This window comes from Leucoraja erinacea, chromosome 21, assembly GCF_028641065.1.
Source record: "Leucoraja erinacea ecotype New England chromosome 21, Leri_hhj_1, whole genome shotgun sequence".
In the NCBI taxonomy this organism is placed as follows: domain Eukaryota; kingdom Metazoa; phylum Chordata; class Chondrichthyes; order Rajiformes; family Rajidae; genus Leucoraja; species Leucoraja erinaceus.
In genome coordinates, this window is record NC_073397.1 from 24,182,158 (window position 1) to 24,202,767 (window position 20,610).

A 20,610-nucleotide genomic window follows, 5' to 3' on the forward strand; every position below is an offset into this window, starting at 1 on the left:
ACACACACACACACACACACACACACACGGGGCCACACACACACATTCACACAGTGCAACGCCACACACACACACACACACACACACACACACACACACCCACAGACACACACACACACACTTTTTAGAAGTCAGATAACTTTTAATAAGCCAGAAATAGACAGCTGTGAAGTTTAGCGGGCATTTAACATTTAACTGTTTTCCTTGGTTCTGAAAACACGTGCTTCATTTTTTTTTCACCCAATGAGCCAATTAAAATACCCGTCAGCAAAGGAGATTACGTACGGCTACCTCGACTACGTATATCTACTTGGCGACCCCACTGCCACTGGACCACGAGTTCAAAATAATCGATTTTCTCCATGCCGACCAATTTATACTCACAGAAAAATTTTCAGCTTGTTGAAACATTTTCCTCGACCAAACTGAGGCTGCGAGTATGCGGGAACTCCTCTCGAGCATGAAGGAGAGTTAAGGGGTTGTCCCACTGCGGCGACCTAATCCATGAGTTCTGGTGAGTTTGCCCTCAACTCATACTCGCAGCATGGTCGACACGAGGTCGTGAGAGGTCTTTGTAGCTTTCCTTCATGCTCGAGAGTAGTCCCCGCGAACTCGAGGCCTCAGCTGGGTCGCGGCGTATTTTACAACATCTTCTAAACTCGCCAATTAGGTCGCCCAAGCGGGACAGCCCCTTTGTTAGCATGTATAAAAATACGCCGCAACAATAGCTGAGGCCTCCAGTACGCGGGGACTACTCTTGAGCATGAAGGAAAGTTACAAAGACCTCCTAGGACCTAGTGTCAACCATGCTGCGAGGGTAAACTCTTCTAAACTCACCAATTAGGTCACCGCAGTGGGACAGCCCCTTAATGCCCGCGAGTAACAAAAGGTCGCCATGGAAAACAATCGATATTTACTCGTAGGTTTAGTCAAAGTAGGTCATAGTAGGTCGGTGTGTTATTCGTAGGTAATCGAGGGTAGTCGAAGGTAATCGAAGGTAGTCATAGTCTGCAACATAGTCGAAGGAAATCATCTTCACTCTCCACTATTCCGTGTCCAATTTTCGCAAAGCTAGTCGAAGCTAGTCTTCAACATTTTCGAAGGAGGTCAAAGGAGGTCTTCAACATAGTTGAAGGAGGTCTTCAATATGACACTTTTTCACTCTCCTAAACTCCCCAATTAGGTTGCCGCAGTGGGACTGCCCCTTTAATGGTTTGGGTGTTGAATGGGCTGAAGGGCCTGTTTAGTGTTGGAAAGCCCCCTGGCACTAACTGCTTCTGGTTGAATAGAAACTTGCCCAAATTTGATACAGAGACAGAGGGTGGAGCAATAACTGGTGGTGTCAATTGCAAGTTCTCTCCTGGAGTCTTGGATTGCGGAAGTCCACCACCCGCAAGGTAAGGTTGAATCTGAGTGTAACCAGGACGCATTCGCCGAGAAGCAGGCGTGGCTTCCACATGCGGGAAGTCGGGGACATTGACGTTTGGCCAGGACATTCAGGAGAGCGCAGCGAGTATGGAGCCGACGGGCGCCGATGGCTGTTCCACACCGCAGGTGAGTCCCACAGGCGTGCGGTGGGAACGGGTCGGTCCGCCGGCCGGCCGGGCGGAGACTTGCGTATCCTTCTTACCTGTTGCGCTTTGGTAATGTGTAGTTCCACCACTCTAATCGCCGTACCTTTGGGTTTTGAACTACCAACATCCAACTGCAAGGAGAAATACCGGGCAAACTGGAAAGACAGGGGAAAAAAAGACTGTGTTGGCTCGGTGTTTGATTTAGCAATTGATAGATTCCATTACTTTTTGTTAGACCGACCTCACATACGGAAAGTGCTGTCTGAAACAAAAGCGGAGAACTGGGAACACACATCAGTCAGGCAGCATCTGTAGAAAGAAAGAAAAGGTTTCAGGAACGTGCCTTGTTTTGTTTAAGATTTGCAGCATTGACAGTTTTTCTTTGATCACTGTTCCAATTCCTGGTACGTTCTTGCCATTCACATGCAGTTCCACCAACCCATTGCGATCTTCTGGATTTGGGACAATCTATATCTCCCAATTTGCATGTTTACAGATCATAAGCTGTTTTATATTTTTTGCCTGAGGCATTTCCATTTTCCTTCCATAAATAACTTGTTCTGCATTTTTGCTCTGTTCTTTTAACTATGTCACTCATAGTTTAAGATTTGTGGTTTAGGTGTTTGCAAGTTAATAAAAAAACTTGCAACTTCTCCATCTGAAATGTGAACATTCCTTCTAAACTTCTAACATCCGTTTATTGGAAATCTATCTATTTATCTAATCGTAAGCACGAATTTTCAGAACCAAGGAGAACCGACCGGTAATGTTAAATGCCCGCGGGACTTTACAACTGTGTATCTCTGGCTTACTAAAGTTGTCCGGCTTCTGAAAAGTGTCTCTCCCACCTCGCCCCCTCCCTCCCTCCTTCTCCTCCTCCCTCCCTCCCTCCCCTCCCTCCCTCTCTCTCTCTCCCTCCCTCCTCCTCCTCCTCTCCCCTCCCTCCTCCCTCCTCCCCTCCCTCCTCCTCCCCCCTCTTCCTCCTCCCCCCCCTCTTCCTCCTCCCCCCTTCCTCCCTCCTCTCCCTCCCCCCTCCTCTCCTCCCCCCCTCCTCCTCCTCCTCTCCTCCTCCCCCCCTTCCTCCTCCCCCCCTCTTCCTCCTCCCCCCCCCCCCTTCCTCCTCCCCCCTCCCCCCCCCCTTCCTTCCTCCTCCCCCCCTTCCTCCCCCCCCCTTCCTCCTCCCCCCCTTCCTCCTCCTCCCCCCCTTCCTCCCCCCCCCCTTCCTCCCCTCCCCCTCCTTCTTCCTCCCCTCCTTCCTCCTCCCCCCCCTTCCTCCTCCCCCCCTTCCTCCTCCCCCCCTTCCTCCTCCCCCCTCCTCCTCCTCCCCTCCCCCTCCTCCTCCTCCCCCCCCCTCTTCCTCCCCTCCCCTCCCCCTCTTCCTCCCCCTTCCTCTCCCCCCTTCCTCCTCCTCCCCCTTCTTCCTCCCCCTCTTCCTCCCCCCCTTCCTCCTCCCCCCCCTTCTTCCCCCCCCCCTTCCTCCTCCCCCCCCTTCCTCCTCCCCCCCTTCCTCCCCCCCTTCCTCCTCCCCCCCCCCCCCCCCCCCCCCCTCCTCCTCCCCCCCCCCCCTCCTCCTCCCCCCCTCCTCCTCCTCCCCCTCCCCTCCCTCCTCCTCCCCCCTTCTTCCTCCTTCCTCCCCCTCCTCCTCCTCTTCCCCCCTTCCTCCTCCCCCCCTTCCTCCCCCCCTCCTCCCCCCCCTTCCTCCTCCCCCCCCCTCCTCCCCCCCCCTTCCTCCTCCCCCCCTCCTCCTCCTCCCCCCCCTCCTCCTCCCCCCCCCCTCCTCTTCTTCCCCCCCTTCTTCCTCCCCCCTTCCTTCCTCCCCCCCTTCCTCCTCCCCCCCTCCTCCTCCCCCCCTTCCTTCCTCCCTCCCCCCCCTTCTTCCTCCCCCCCTTCTTCCTCCCCCCCTTCTTCCTCCCCCCCTTCTTCCTCCCCCCTTCTTCCTCCCCCCCCTTCCTCCTCCCCCCCCCCCTCCTCCCCCCCCCCCTCCCCCCCCTTCCTCCTCCCCCCCTTCTTCCTCCCCCCCCCTCCCCCCTTCTTCCTCCCCCCCTTCTTCCTCCCCCCCCTTCTTCCTCCCCCCCCTTCTTCCTCCCCCCCTTCTTCCTCCTCCCCCCTTCCTCCCCCCCCTTCCTCCTCCCCCCTTCTTCCTCCCCTCCCTTCCCCCCCCCTTCTTCCTCCCCTTCCTGGCCTTCCTCCTCCCCCCCCTCCTCCTCCCCCCCTTCCTCCCTCTCCCCCCCTTCTCTCTTTCTTCCCCCTGGCATTCCTCTTCCCCCCCTTCCTCTCTCCCCCCCCCCTTCCCTCTCCCCCCTCTTCCTCTCCTCCCCCCTTCCTTCTCTTGAATGGTGTGTGAGTCAGTGGGGACCCTTGAGATGAAGGTGTTGGATTTGGCAATAGTACTGCAGTCAAATTGTTTTTCTGTCTCAACCTTACCTGCAAAAAGGGAATAATGACTGGTATTCTCTTCAGCCGTTCACCATCAACCTCTATTAATGACAGAGGATGGAGGGCAGGTAAGTCTGCTTACATGTGTGCATCTTGGAACACAGGATTTGAGTATAGGAGCAGGGAGGTTCTACTGCAGTTGTACAGGGTCTTGGTGAGACCACACCTGGAGTATTGCGTACAGTTTTGGTCTCCTAATCTGAGGAAAGACATTCTTGCCATAGAGGGAGTACAGAGAAGGTTCACCAGACTGATTCCTGGGATGTCAGGACTTTCATATGAAGAAAGACTGGATAGACTCGGCTTGTACTCGCTAGAATTTAGAAGATTGAGGGGGGATCTTATAGAAACTTACAAAATTCTTAAGCGGTATGACATGCTAGATGCAGGAAAATTACTCCCGATGTTGGGGAAGTCCAGAACAAGGGGTCACAGTTTAAAGATAAGGGGGAAATCTTTTAGGACCGAGATGAAGAAAACATTTTTCCCACAGAGAGTGGTGAATCTCTGGAATTCTCTGCCACAGAGGTAGTTGAGGCCGGTTCATTGGCTATATTTAAAAGGGAGCTAGATGTGGCCCTTGTGGCTAAAGGGATCAGGGGGTATGGAGAGAAGGCAGGTACAGGATACTGAGTTGGATGATCAGCCATGATCATATTGAATGGCGGTGCAGGATCGAAGGGCTGAATGGCCTACTACTGCACCTATTTTCTATTTTTTATGTTAACACAGATATGGTCATGAGACCAGTGTGAAGTGAGCTGCGAGTATGATTAGATTTGAATTTATTCTAATTTCCATCCATTTTAGGTTTGAAAATTGGGTACCAATACGCATTGTATTTTGTGGAGATATAAATTCTGCTCTGTACTGGTATTTGCATCCTATCCCATTAGATGAATGGATACTGGGCTAGGAAGGGCCAAGTTCTTGATTTACAGTGCTAAATGCAGAAGCAATATTTCACATCCAAATACAGGAAATTAAATAAAGCATAATAACTTATAGCTCCATCAAACTTGGCAAGAAAATAGACTTTGAAATTTCTTGAGATTCAAGCTCTCTTTAGGAATTGTGTAACTGCCATATTAATGCATATTAAAATGCCTTTTCAGATTGATTGCATAGTTATCTGGTCTTTTGTGTTCTTTTTTAAAATAAAGGCTTGGATTTTTTTTTACTACAATTATCCAAGTTGTCATTTGGTGCGCCAATAAAAAGGAAGGGAAAGACCAGGTTGGTAATTGAGTTTGTTGTCAATAGAATTGCTGCTGCTGCAAAACGAAAATCAGTGTAAGAGGTCTCAAGGATCCTACAAATAGAGTACAGAGTCTAACATCCCAACCACTCCCACCTGTGGGATCTGTAGATTATTCACAGTTCTCTGATAGTGAACGCCTTATGGCTTTTTTTTTTAAGCCTACTGCAGCCCAGTGAAAATAACAGGCACCATTGCACAACCACCTCATCCATTCATCGACCCATCTTCCGCATCAAACACTTCCTGCCCCCACATGTGGTAGATTGATGAGGCTATTGTGGGATCTGTACAGCTCCTGCAGAACCTGGAGAACTGGCGCAGAAGCAGGTCCACCAGGAGTTTCAAGGAATGCTTGAAATAATCTTTACATCGAAGCGCTGTGGCAAAAAAAAAAGGAATATAGTGCTGCAAAATAATTTTATTACTAATTTAAGTGACCAAAACAAGTTAATTGTCCAGTTAATCTATAAACATCAGTGTTCTTTCTGTGGCCTAATCAAATAGAGTTTGAACAGGCCATACAAAAGGCAAGGATGTTGTTACTTCTCGTGGTTCTTTTGAGGCTGTTGACATGGTTTGTTAATGCAGTCCCTGATTCTTGTGCAGGATTGGACTTTGGGCTGCACTCTGCAGTGTGCCAAGGAGATTGAACTGCTCACTGGGTGTTTGTAAAGTCCCTCTTTATTTATAGCTCAGGCCATCCATCACCAGTTTATGAAGGTTCGATCACAGTTTTGATGTGCATGCAAATAAAGTCCCGCACTTGGGGAGACACTTGTGTATTCACGCAAACATTCTTGATAACTAAGGCAAAATACTCTCCGTATCTGTGCCAGAAATCTGATACTTGAAGCTGCCTGTAAAGATGGCACAAGGTGAATGATTGGGTTGGTAAGCCCCCTGTCTAATAACTGCTGTAAAAAAATCGGGCGTGTTCTCATGCAAATCATTTGTGGTCTTTCCTTAATGTTTTGTGTGTGTTTCCTGTTCAAGAGTGCATCCATGAAAATGTAAATCTCTTGCATTGCCCTTTCATGAAATCAATTCTAGATCATGACATCTAGCAGTCTTCGGAAGAGAAATACTTATTTTGCCAATTATCTTAAATTTGTAACTGGTGTTAAGCCTCCCAAGGATGGGAATATTTTCTTCCTATTAACTTTATCAAAATGCTTTGCTGTTGTATCTCTAATCTCCCTATGCTCTGCATTAAGGAGATTAAACCCAAGTTTGCACTCCACTAGTATTGTCTGATTAATTTTCTCTATGGTCTTGCCAAGGTCTTCCTAAAATGCCAGGGAAATCAGAGGTTCAAAAGTTATAGGAGCAGAATTAGGCCATTCAGCCCATCAAGTCTACTCTGCCATTCAATCATGACCTATCTTTCCCTCTGGAGCCCAGTCTCCTGCCTTCTCCCCATAAATCCTGACCCATATTAATCAAGAACCTATCAATCTCCACCTTACAAATGCCCATTGACTTGACCTCCACTGGATTCTGTGGCAATTCCAAAGAAGAAAGTAGATGGCACATGAGAAGGACATAACACTCAAGTACATAGAGATTTCAATAAGAAACTTAGTCTTGCGTGAATCACACAAGCTTGTGGACTAAGCTGTCTCCTGTAGGAGCTATTTCCTCAGCAGAGGGACAGTGGTGAATAATCAGTGGTGAAGAGTACAATAATATTGACATTTTTCCAGCTGTGAAGAGGTGGAATCTGGAGCCTGACTTGAAAGGATGGTTGGGCTGGAATCGCTCAACACAATTGAAAATGACCTAATTGAACATTTAATATCCATTACCAACAGGGTTCAGACTGGGAGCAGGGGAGTAGAGTTAGAATAAGTAACTGCTTTGGCTTGTGTGGACAGATTGGACTGAAAGGCCTTCTACTGAGCCATAACTTCCTATTGCCAAACCTTCTGTAAACCTGTAAAGGGTAGTGAATCTGTGGAATTCTTTGCCAGAGAAGGCTGTGGAGGCCGTCAGTGGATACTTTTTAAGGCAGGGATAGATAGATTCTTGATTAATACAGGTGTCAGAGGTTATAGAGAGAAGGCAGGAGAATGGGGTTAGGAGGGAGAGATAGATCCATGATTGAACGGCAGAATAGACTTGATGGGCAGAATGGCCTAATTCTACTCATCCCTTTTGAACATGATAACCTACACAACACACACACACATTGCCTCCCACCAAACCCAATGCTATCTGAATTAGGTCCTTGAATTCTCAGAGGCACACTGACCTTGCATCAATAAGCATTCCTTATGATTGGCAATACTACTTCTAATTTTAAATGGCCAGCCTGTGCACAGTATCATTTTCATGGCCAATTAAACCACACACCCAGCCTCACCAGCTGTTAAAAATTGAATGTTAGGGAAAGCAAATTAAAAATTAAGCACATATTTGAACATAATTCTTTAAGTTGAATAAAGCAATTAATTCTAAGATCTAAATCTCCTTGTGCTTTCCCTCATTCCACACAGCTGTTCATCCCCATGTGAATGAGTGGATGTGCTGTTCTGACTTAAAGATTGTGTGTGAAGTCCATCATTGGAAGGCCGTGTTCTGTTAGTAGCTAGACACAAAATGCTGGAGTAAGTCAACGGGACAGGCAGCATTTCTGGAGAGAAGGAATGGGTGACGTTTCGGGTCAAGACCCTTCATCAGACTGATAGTTCTGTTAGTAGCAATCATTTGTGTGGCAAGTTGGGATTCTGGCAATCGTACACTGTTGTGCAGTAATCCTGATTTTATGCCATGTTATGAGAGTAAGTGATGCAGTACTACGCAGAATTGATGGGGTGGGTGGGTGGGGGGGGGGGGGTTGTGGAAGTTTCAAGTCTGATTCTGTGAATGTGAGATTTAGCCAAGGGTGAAGCTGGTGATCTGGTTATCAAAGTAGCTTTTGATGCCAAGGAGTCATCCATTTATGTAATTGTGCAAATCAAGAGTCAAGGGCACAGCTGTGAAGTTCAGAGAAGACAAAGCCAACTTATTTTGTCTGTGGTCCTAATTTAACAAAGCAAGGGACCATTTGGGATTTAAAATGTTATATTGAACTGGCTTCTTAAACTAAAATAAAAATGTAATTGGGGAAAGAAATTGATCTTTGATCACCAATGCTAACTCATACTTAAGTGCCTCCAGTACTTACCTCTACAAATGGATTCCATAGATACCTCGATGACCAAACATGTGAATATAATTGATGAGCAAGACCTATGGCACATTTTTCAAAAAAGCCATCATAGACACATTTCTGGTTTTTTTTTGGTGGAGGCAGAATATTTAGTAATGACATTATATTTTAGAATTAAACCATTGTTTTGTTGATAACATAACCATTTTATACATAATCAATGACTTGTATAGCATTTTCGTTACTTGCATCTTTTGTCAACAGTGGCTCTGCTAACATTTTCCTTGTTATTCTTGGCAGCTTAGCAACAATGAACAGATCAGGTTACTCAATGTAGTGAGAAACTGAGAGCTCACCATTGATCAGGCCTGGGAAGTTGCTCAGGTTTAGGGTTAGGGTTAGCAAGTCTACATTTCAGGAACCAACCAAACTGGATAAAGTATGAATGCAGATGGGTTTTTTTATTACCCATTGAGCAATTATTGGATTTAAATCTGACTGGCACTAATTAGTTAATATATAGACATCAATATAGGCAGATTGTGTTGCTCTGCCTAAAACAGCTTAAATTTCCGATAGGTTCAATAAGATGCTCATTAATTTAGTACCTAAGGTATATAACCTATTGTTCTTGCAAAATATTACCCCTTGTTCAAATATCTGTTTCAATTCCAAATTCCTTGAATATGTCTTCATGTTCCTCTTACCGCATTGTTCTCAATTTTTTATGTCCAGCAACTTAGGGGTATGAAACCCAATAATGCACCAGTCACAGAGTGTGTGCCCCGCTGCAGGAAGGTCTCTTGAGTGTCCTGTTTTTTAGATCAGTTTTCTTGGATAAAACCTAAATTACAATTAGAAATTTGATATTTTATAGATGTCTACATGTCATTTATTCAAATAACTGTAAGTGAAATGCTGAGAATGTCCTATTCGTGTCTTTTTCTTATACAATCTGCAAGATATATAATGACCAACATGTCCAGTTACACTAGAAATGACCATCTTTGTATAAAATATCATAGTTGTCTATAAGAACATATACTCCAAACCTTCTCAAAATATCTCCTGTAGATCAGTGCATGTTCCCTTAACCATAGTGACCTCCCCATTACTAACCACTCCCCATTGTCTCCAGTATAATTGTAGTGTCCCCACCTCTAGCTCGCTCTCTAGCTCCAGTGATGACCACGGACAGCTACAGCATAGTGTAAAAGAGTTAGTTTAATAAACAGTTACAGTAAAAGACTTGTGTGTGCAGTAAGTCATTTTACATGGTGTCACAGCGGTAGACCTGCGAGCTAGAGGTGGGGACACTACAATTATACTGGAGACAATGGGGAGTGGTTAGTAATGGGGAGGTCACTATGGTTAAGGGAACATGCACTGATCTACATCCTTCCTCTTAGAAACAAAAGCATGGCAGGTATTATACAGAGTGACCACGGACAGCTACAGCATAGTGTAAAAGAGTTAGTTTAATAAACAGTTACAGTAAAAGACTTGTGTGTGCAGTAAGTCATTTTACATCTCCCTAGTGTGGTTGATGGATGTCTTAGCATAACTGTTGCATGTTGTAAATTGCTTATAATTTTGAATGGAATGATTTTATGCTTGGTAATACTCGTATCTTATTTTCAAATGAGGCTCTTTCATATGAGAGGAATCTGTCTTTGGAATGGTTATTGGTGGCTTGAATCGTGCTTGTCCTTTGCCGATGGAGCTAGATGATGCTCACTTGGTTCCAGATTGTCCTTATTGAGATGGCCAGGTGCATTTTGTACGTAGCTCTAACCTCATGCCAGCTAAGGCTAGCATATCTAGTGTGACCCCATTCACTTGAAAGAGGTTATCAACCTTTAGCAACAAAGGTAATTTAGCTAAATATTTTGTTTTCTTGGCTGTATGTTAAATTTTTGAATTAATCAGCATAAGATTAACATTTTTTAAATAATTATATGTTTTTTAAATGTTCAGATCTATTTTCAATATTGCTAATCTTAAAGAATAGTTAGAAACAGCTGAAAAGACCTTTTGACAGACCCAGCAGCAAGCCTTTGAGGTCATTGGAAGTTGCACAGATTTTTGTCCCGCTCTGATTGATTGACAACTGCTTTGAGTTGGCATTGTGACCCAGCCAACTGCAGGAAGAGCGAGACTATGCTCTTTGGCCACTGGCCCAACCAATCTTCTGTCCCTTTCATCCTCTGGTCTGGTCTGGTCAAGGGAATGGAGGGTTATGGTCTGAGCGCAGGTATATGGGACTAGGGGAGATTATGTGTTCGGCACGGACTAGAAGGGTCGAGATGGCCTGTTTCCGTGCTGTAATTGTTATATGGTTATATGGTTATATGGTCTGAGTACCTGAAGGGGCTGGAGATCTGGTTTTGAGGGGCCAAGGCATGCAATAAAAATTGGCTGGGTTGGATAGCCAATGTCAAGTGGAAATTGGGTCTGTGGAAACAGCACTCCCTCTTGATAACCCAGAAAATTGTGGTCATCAAGTGTGAGGTGGTCTCAAGGCTGTACTTAGTGCGGATGTGGCCAGTTCCCCGCTCCTCTGCCTAATCAATTACCCAGCGATGGAGCGGGTCCAACTGGTCACGATGCCCAAGTTGGCAGACAACGGAAGAAAAAGCATGTCCAACATCTGCCTCATCTTGATAGCTATCTTCCTGTGTGGCTGCAACAGGCTGTGCATAGATCCAAAACACATGGGCACCACGTGTCATTACCTGCCGAGTGCAAGAGTGGTTTGTTTTGTTTAAATATACGTGTGAACAATACTGGATATGGACATGGATTATGGTGTGGATGCTGAGCATGTCTGACACGTTTTTGCACAGTTTTTGTTGTATATATTTTTTATTCGGTATAAAGTTTATTTTGGCAATACAAAGTCAATAAATCTTTGTGCAGACACAGAAGGCTGACGCAACCACAGAACAGTGTGTGTATTATAGTGGTGGTGAAGAGCATGTTTTGAAGCAGACTGTGCCAAGAATGATTTGGGTCATTGTTCTGAGATACTAAGATACTCAACTCCTATAATTATGAAACTGGAGCAATAAAAAATAATCTTCTATCAAGATTTGTAAGAAAAGAGTCTCAGATCTGTTCTTTATTGCATAGATTAAAATTCCCCTTCTGAGCTTCATTGGAACAGCATATCCTGCCTCATCAAATTAATGAACTGGAAATTTTTGGCACAAAGAGCCCCATTTCATGATACGTGGATCCGATGTGCACAAGAAAAGCAGAGTTAATCATAATCATAAACACACTTTATTAGCCAAGTATGTTTTGCAACATGTGAGGAATTTGCTTTGTCATACAGTCGTACTAATAAAGACATACAAAATATATTTTAACATAAACATCCACCACAGTGACTCCTCCACATTCCTCACTGTGATGGAAGGCGAAAAAAAATTAAATCTCTTTCATTCTTTGTTCTCCCACGGACGGGGGGCCTCGACCCTTCCGTTGACGGGACGATCTTGACTCCCGTAGCCGGCGGCGGGCCTCCTCATCGGGGCGATCAAGCTCCTGCATCGGGCGGGGGGGGGATGTCAGCTTCCTGCACCAGTGATCGGACTCCGGGTCGGGGCTTGTCGAACCTTCTGTGTCGTCGGAGCTCCCAACTCGGTCTCTCCTGAGACTGCGAGCCCTTGATGTTAAAGTCCGCAGGCCACGGTTGGAGCATCGATCCCAGGCAAGGAATCGGTTCCGATGTTAAGTTCACGCTCCGCGGTGGTGCTCGGTCAGTCCCGAGCAAGGCCTCCAGCTCCACGATGTTAGGCCGCAGAGCGACCGGAGATACGACCCAGAAAACAATCACGTCTCCGGCAGGGTAAGAGATTGAAAAAAAAGTTCCCCTAATCCCCTCCCTCACCCCCCCCCCCCCCCCCCCCCCCCACGTAAACCAGAAAACATGAACACATATTTTTAAAACACACTATGAAATAATTTAAAAAGGATGAAAAGACATACAGACTGTTGGTGAGGCTGCCAATGTGTCGCCACATTATAATTGTTTTGGAAGATGTGGGAAATATAATACGGTTTTAAAAGTATTGTCTCCAAGCTCCCCTGGATAAACATATCTTGCAGCATTTAATATTCATATCCTCTTTAAGAAGTGCACAACCTGTGCATTTTCAAATTACTAGCGTGTGCTCTGCTTTCTTTGGATCTATTCAGCAGTTTCGGCCCTCTTGGGCTTTTTAGAATGCCTTGGTCAGCCTTTGTTTGCTTTTCTAGATTGTTGATGCGGTTATGGACATGCAAAAAGCTACTGCAAAACCCAGCTGGTGCGTCTTGTTTGCCTCAAGATTATTGAATGTGATTTGTCATTTGTCATCAGGCATTCACCAGGCTTGTAATTTCCAGGAGGATACAAGATAAAGGAAACAGAATTAAATACTTTGGGGGATTTCTATACTGCCCCATCAGATGCTTAGAATTATGCTAGAAGGTTTTGTTGACCAGTTAATCTACTTATTTTCCATATGGTTCGCACTATGCCCCAGTTGAGAACTCTTTGACTCCTGATGAAGGCATGCAGAGTATAGAGCAGTTGTGACATCTTGCCAAAACTTTGAGCCTGTTGACTTTGGTTACCATTACATACCTAGGATACAAACAAAAAGTGTTGGAAATATCAACTGATCAGGCATTACCTATGGAGAAAGAAATAAAGGTAATGTCCAGATTAATAACCTTTTATCGGAAATGTTCACCACTAACCCATGAAGAGATTGATCTACGCATTGTGAGTTTGTTAAATCCCCGCATAAGCAATTTAGGTTAAGAACAGTTTCAAAAAATGTGTTGTGGGAATTTCAGCTCGGCATTCTAACTGGAATTTGGGAGCCATGGGAGCATTGTGTGCAGGGATTCCTGAATCCTAAAGATAGACACAAATAGCTGGAGTAACTCAATGGGTCAGGCAGCATATCTAGAGAAAAGGAATAGGTGACATGTCAGGTCGAGACCCTTCAACCACCATCTGCTGTTCCTTCTTGCACATCTGAATCTTTATGTCCTGAGTATATTTGAGTTCAGATACCATTGTCATGTAGTGAAACACAATGTAAAAAGCCTTGAACTAGTTACAATGTTCTCAGACAGTGAAATCTTGATCAGAGCATCTTATTCTGTTCAAAATAAATCTTTCAGAAACTGCCCTCCAGATCACTCAGCAGTCTTGTGGGTTTCCTACCAATTGAGATAGTTTCTTCCAATCAGTGCAATAAAAATGATAATTTAAAAAATCATGATTAGATTTCCCATTTTACCATCTCTGTTGCAAGAGGAGAATTCCTAGGTTTTTCCACAAACTGAAATCGCTCTCTCCTGATACTGTTTTGTCTAAGCTTCTCTGCAATGTTTGCCCAGAACAGTGTATGCCCAGAAGAGTGTATGTCCAAAATAATTCAGCTCGGTGCTAATAAGTGATTACTAACCAATTAGCATGACATTTTTTCCAATGACAAATGAAGGGTCATTGACCTGAAGCCATTGCTCTCTCGGCAGATGTGGCCTGCCTTGCTAAGAGTATCTGGGATTTTCTGTTTTGGTTTCAGATTACCAGCATCTGCAGATTTTTGCTTTAATTCAACAAGCATTGTTTCTGTACCCTCTGTTTCTATTTAGAAAATGAATTGCTTAACCTTGAATCATTGTACTTAATATCTATATATTACTAAAAGTCTGTTCTTGACCGGTTTTGGCCAACTGTGCCACGATTTCCGAGAGAACGCCGCCACCTATGGCTGTCATTTTTGGCCTCCTTGCTCAGAACCCCCCTCCGCCGCATGTGTGCCGAGGATTTTTCCCGTCGATTAAAAATGACAGAGATATTAATGTTTTTACAAAATTCCCCATTCTCTCTGCTGCCCCCACTGGCGGCAGGGGGGAGGGACTATAAAACCAGGAAGTGGTGTGCCTCAATCAGTGTCTGCAAGCTGGAGGAAGGCAGAGGGTCACGTTTCTCTGAGCTGAACACATGTTTACTCAAATGTAAATGCCCTTAGTGGTTCTAAAATGCTTGCAGAATGTGTCTATTGATTCTAAGCTTGCAAAAAAATGTCTATTGGTTCTAAAGCTTGCAAAAAGTGTCTCTATTTGGTTCTAAAGCTTGCAAAAAATGTCTATTGGTTCTAAAGCTTGCAAAAAAAGTGTCTATTGTTCTAAATTGTCTATTGTTTCTAAAGCTTGCAAAAAAAATGTCTATTGGTTCTAAAAAAAATGTCTATTGTTTCTAAAGCTTGCAAAAAAATGTCTATTGGTTCTAAAGCTTGCAAAAAAATGTCTATTGGTTCTAAAGCTTGCAAAAAAATGTCTATTGGTTCTAAAGCTTGCAAAAAGTGTCTCTATTGGTTCTAAAGCTTGCAAAAAATGTCTATTGGTTCCAAAATGGTTCATACTAGTGCTCCAGAAAGCCCCCTCCCCCCCCCACGGTTGGCTTGGCTTGGGTGTGTCTTGAAATTGAAAGGCACTACTTACTGCAAATGATGGCATGAAGTTGAAAGGCACTATTGCTGCAAATGGTGGCTTGGTTGCTTTGGCTTGCAGTTGAAAGGCACTACTTACTGCCAATGGTGGATTATAATGCCATACTAGCGCTCTAGAAAGCCCCCCCCCCCCCCCCCCAACTGGCCACCAATATTAGAATTGTTGGAGAGGTGGAATATTGCGTTGGATGACCAGCCCTCCTGTGATGTTGGGACCCAACGGGTCCCACTTAGTCCAGTAATTAATATATTTTACGAATTCACAGGATATTGATTACTTGTAAAAGTATCTTTCCTTAGTGAGCTTTGGTTAGTTATAATATTAGAAGTGTGCATTAATTTGTCTGGAAGATTACCTTGAGTTGGCAGAGCTAAATATTCGGTATAGTATTGCAATGGGTTGTATTTGCCCTCTTGTGTTGATTCATTTGAAGATAATGGAATGGATTTCTGATGCTGGGTATAACATGCTAAAATTACCAAGTGATTAAATGACAATATTAACATTTTAAATGCCACCAAACTGAAATTAAATTTCTTGGCCTCATTTTTTTTTTATGGTGAGTCCGCTAACGTCTTCCAATATTCTTATTGTTTACAACAGCTGAGTAACGATGAGCAGATCAAGTTGCTCAATGCAGTGAAAAACCGAGAGCTCACGGTTGATCAGGCCTGGCAAATTGCACATAGTGGCAAGTCTACAGTGCAGGAGGCAAGCAAACCAGATAAGGTACGATAATCTCTTTTCTCCTTTCTTCACATTAAGATCGCTTTGATTTAAAATAGATTAAGCTTTGTTTGGATAAAACAGGTTGTTAATTTTGATGCCACATGAAATTGCAGATAATGAAATCTTCTGCAAAAAAATCAAAAAGTGCTGGAGTAAACTCAGTGGGTCAGTCAAAATCTGTGGAGGAAATGGACAGATCACAATTTGGGACAGACATCAGAGTTTGAAGAAGGGTTCTGACCTGAAATGTCATTTGTACTTTTCCCTCTACAGATGCTGCCTGACCCACTGAATTCCTCCAGCCTTTTTTAAATCAATTTTGTCAGATTAGGTCATACTATATAAATGAAATTTAATGTTAGAAAGGATTCATTAAAGTGACATTTGTATATGCACATCAGTGGAAATATTGGCAATCATGAATTCATAGTATTAATACTGGGGAAAAGAAATCTAACTCCTTTCTGAAGAAGGGTCTCAACCCCAAAACATCACCCATTCCTTCTCTCCAGAGATGCTGCCTGTCCTGTTGAATTACTCCAGCTTTTTGTGTCTATCTACGGTTTAAACCAGCATCTGCAGTTCCTTCCTACACACTAACTCCTTTCTTACAGTTACAAGAACAAATACTTGGCCATTGTTGTTAGCGAATATTCCAAGTTGTCAGCATTTTCTGGGTGGTAGAATGTTATTCCAAATAAAACAACTTCATCACCAATGTTTTCAGAAAGATAAAATATTCTGTTGGGTTTTTTTTAGTGGTGTACAATTCAAACTTAGGCGGGGATGAAGTGAATGAGATTCTGAATCCATGCTAGATTTTAGGATGCAACCTAAAGTTTTTATTTATGTAAGACATCAGAAATGGGTAAATGTTCAACATTTCCAATTCAAAGTAGAGAAGGCACTTCTTGGGTTAATCCATTAAATGATCTCAGGGATTAAGGGAACTTCCATTACATCAAACATTATAACATAACTGCAGTTCCTGCCTGGCCTTGGAATCAACATGAGGGCAAATACAACCCAGTGCAAAACTATAAAGAATATTTAGCTCTGCCAACACGAGGTAATCTTCCAGACAAATTAATGCACATTTATAATATTATAGCTTGCCAAAGCTCACTAAGCAAAGCTACTTTTACATAATCAATATCCTGTGAATTCATAAAATATGTTAATTATATTAAGTACAAAAGGGCACCGCTACGCACGTTCTGCTGCAAAAACTTGGGACATCAGGAAACCATCTAATCAGAATTTAGCTTGTATAGAGTTATTTAATTGCAAAATTAATATAATCTTTCTGGTATAAATTAGCCTAAGGATTTGAGAAATCCTGCTTGAAAAAGTCACAAAAAAAGGCAAGAAAACACAGAGATATATCTGATGTTTTTAGATTGATTTATTTTTGCTTCATCTAATTATTTTGGATATATATATATATATCCAAAATATATATATACCATGATCTATACTAGTTAAAATACAGGATATAAAAGTGGAAATATTACATAAAAAAACAGGAAAATAACCTGGAAGTTTGGAGACCTTCAGTTTCACCTTCAGTGATGTATTTACGGAAACACCCATATGTGTACAAAATATGATAACACTTTATTTATCTCAGGAGAGAAATTGATCTGCCAACAGTCATAAAACACAAAATACATGAAACATGAAATTAAACTGACGGAAAGGATTTGGGATGTGCAAAGATTGGGGAGGGGTAGATGGGAGGGAGTCACTGATGCAGCCCACAATTGCAGAGTCATCTGAAAACTTCTGCAGGTGGCAGGAGTCCAATTTATATCTGAGCTCCTACTTTAAGGATTATTATGAAGTCCTATTTCAGACTTTCACAATCCATTTATAACCAATGCATCTAGATTCTCGAGTGCAATCCCTAACCATACTTATTTGGATGTCTCTTTTTCTTAAGATGCTTGAAAGTACACCCTACAGCTTTGTTGTCCACAAATATAACCGATACAGATGGCAGAAAAGAATATTGATGGTAAGTTAAATGACTTGCTTTGTCATTAAATTAAAGTTGCCTTGCACAAAGAGGAAAGATATCTGCACAATTGTTTGCAGACATTTGTAACCCATCAATAAACTTAAAATAGCATAACTTGTATTAAACCATATTATTGCCGTGATTTTTCAGTAACATACATGTAAGAACAAGACATGGTAACCCACTTTATTGCAGCCCATCCATGACCTTAAACATTCTCCAATCTCTGCACCAGTATATATGTGGCTGCAGTATATACTATCTATAAAATGCACCTCAGCTACTTGCCTGTGCTGAGTAGGTAATGGCATGTCCCAAACCCACAGCTTCCATCACCAAAGACAAGGATTGCACTACCTGCAGCCTCCAGCTTAAGTCATGAACTATCCTGAAGTTCAAATGTATCTAACCATGATCTCCACCTCCAAAGGTAGAGCAGTCCAAACATGTGTAAGGCTGGAATTCTTCCCTTGGAATGCGGCAAAACTGTGACCATTGCTTTGCAAATTTCGATGACCATTGCTTTGAAAATCAGATATCAGAAGATGGATGCATTTGGTTCAGGAAGAGTTTTGAAAGGAGATACCTCTGTCCAAAGACCTTCTTCAGTTTCTCCCTTGGCCTTGTCTGGCAGGGAGGCCTGGCTATTAACAGAATACTTCAGTCAGCCTTGGCTAGAACCCTGCTTTATTATTGTACTTGATGCAAGGTGCATTGTAGTGCTGCACCTTGCCAATGAATATGTGCACACATTAGTTTATGTGGTACAGTCGAAATTCTACCCCAGGATACTTCCCCCTTTCAGCATCTTCCTGACCTTGACCATCGTTGATCTTGACGTGGATTTGATTGTCATCTCTCATTCCGTAACTGTGCATTTATTTTACAGATTGATTTCAATTCAAGGATGTTGTGTAATATTGAAAAAGGAATGATTAAAAAACAGTTTAAATTTAATTCCATCCAATCCTGTGAACATCTTGAAGGGCAGAAGTTCAGCATTTCATTTTTAGGCCACCATGATTATGAACTTGAAGCCACATCTTCTGAAGATCGAGTAAAGGTAATGTCAAATTCTTCAGTGTCCCCAAGCTGCATATCAGTTACGATCTTAAAACACATCTTTGTTGGATTGATGTAGAAAGATAATTTGGATAGTTTAATTTTTCTCATTTGTTACTTAGGGAATGCATGAATGGAATACAAGTCAATTATTTTTGTTGATTCTCTTAAGAGGATCTTTCTTGTACAGCTGCCCAGAGCCAGTTTATCCTGGTGATCATTTTCATCTGGATAACCTGAAGAAGGGTCCAGATCCGAACTGTTGCCTATCCATGTTCTCCAGAAGTGCTGCCTGACCTGCTGAGTTACTCCATCACTTTGCATTCGTTTTTTTGTAAATAAGCATCTGTAGTTCCTTGTATCTACGTGATCATTTTCATTTATGAGCCTGGCCGCCAGCACACATCCATACATTTATTAATCTGGGTGTTTAACTCCCTAATGCAAAGAGGGTGAATCCAGTTGCCATTTCTCTATTTTCATTGTTATTGGGAGCTGATAATTTGACACAAGCTGGCCGTCAAACATCAGTGAATACTGGGGTTGATTTCTCACTGGCTGGTTTGTAGGTGGCTAGCTGGTCACCTCCCACTGTCTTCCTTGGATCAGTGCCTTGGGTTTGAAAGCAACTGCAAGATTTGCTAACCAGGTGCAGATTGTGTGGAAGGTTTCCCAGCCTAAGTGCTGAAAAATCTTCAGAGGTTTGTATTCCCCCGTTGAAAATTGTTGAAGTCCAATGGCAGAGGACAACATGGTCAGGATCATGGAGCCGATGATGGCACTTCTTTATGCTTGGGAGTTCTGAACTTCCACATTACTAATTAGGTAAATCCTAGCAGGCTACAATGCTTTACACTAATTCCTGATGAGCCAAACAATGTATTATTTTTGTACCGAAGATAGACACAAGGTGCTGGAGAAACTCAACGGATCAGGCAGCATCTCATGAGAAAAAAGATGGATAACGTTTTGGGTCAGAACCTTTCCTCAGGTTGAGTGTGAACCCTTCTTCAGAATCCTGACCTGAGAAGTCACCCATTCTTTTTCACCAGAGATACTGCCTGACCTGTTGAGTTACTCCTGCACTTTGTGTCTATCTTCAGTAGAAACCATCAACTGCAGTTCCTTTCTACATAGTTCTGTTTGTAGTTTTGTATTTATTAAGATAAAGATAACACATTATTAAATTGCTTCGTTTTCTGCTGCGGGAGCCAACATTCATTCTTTTGAATGCCATCTGACAAGTTTGCAAACACCAGATTATTACCTCCAATGCATGGACTTCAGTTAATTTAGTGACTTAATTTCACATTTCTTCAACAATGCTTACAGATCCTCCAGCTTGTGAACCAAAGCATTCAGAGTAATATTAATGAGGCAGAGCAGAAACAACAGAGTGCCAATAATACTGCACAGAAAAATACTGGAATCATAAAAGAGGGACATATAGAATTACAGAAAGGAGGCCTTACTTCAGTAAGGTGGAACAGGTAAAAACTATTTTTTTTAAAATAATTTCAGCTGCTTTTCTCATTGCTTGGCATTCTATGAAAAGCCAAAAATTGTCCTCAACATTTTGAATAAGCTTCAATTCATCATATAATTTTACTTATTACAGCATATACTAGAAACATGTTTGGATCTGTGGCTTCACCTTATTTTCATTCCCCTATTCCTCCAATGTAAACAATAGCTGAGTATCTACGGCTCTCTAGGACAAAATCAATTCAAAAGATTCACAACCTTTTCAGTGAAAAAAATTCTGCTCGTCTCAGCCGTAAATGGCCAATCATTCTTGGATCCACGGCTTTAGTTCTAGACTCTCCAGGATGTAAAGTAAACACAGTCATGCGTAACT

General features: G+C 42.9%; 1 protein-coding gene across 1 annotated transcript in view; it reads left to right on the forward strand.

Annotated features, from left to right (window-relative positions):
- Positions 1-1,362: 1,362 nt before the first annotated feature.
- LOC129707421 (formin-H) overlaps positions 1,363-20,610 on the forward strand; it is an 87,244-nt gene continuing 67,996 nt past the window's right edge. Inside the window, exons 1-5 of the mRNA XM_055652443.1 lie at positions 1,363-1,554; positions 15,545-15,670; positions 17,613-17,687; positions 18,580-18,753; positions 20,085-20,242. Of these exons, the coding sequence (XP_055508418.1) occupies positions 1,516-1,554; positions 15,545-15,670; positions 17,613-17,687; positions 18,580-18,753; positions 20,085-20,242 (572 nt within the window). The 5' untranslated portion in view covers positions 1,363-1,515. The remainder of the gene's footprint in view (positions 1,555-15,544; positions 15,671-17,612; positions 17,688-18,579; positions 18,754-20,084; positions 20,243-20,610) is intronic.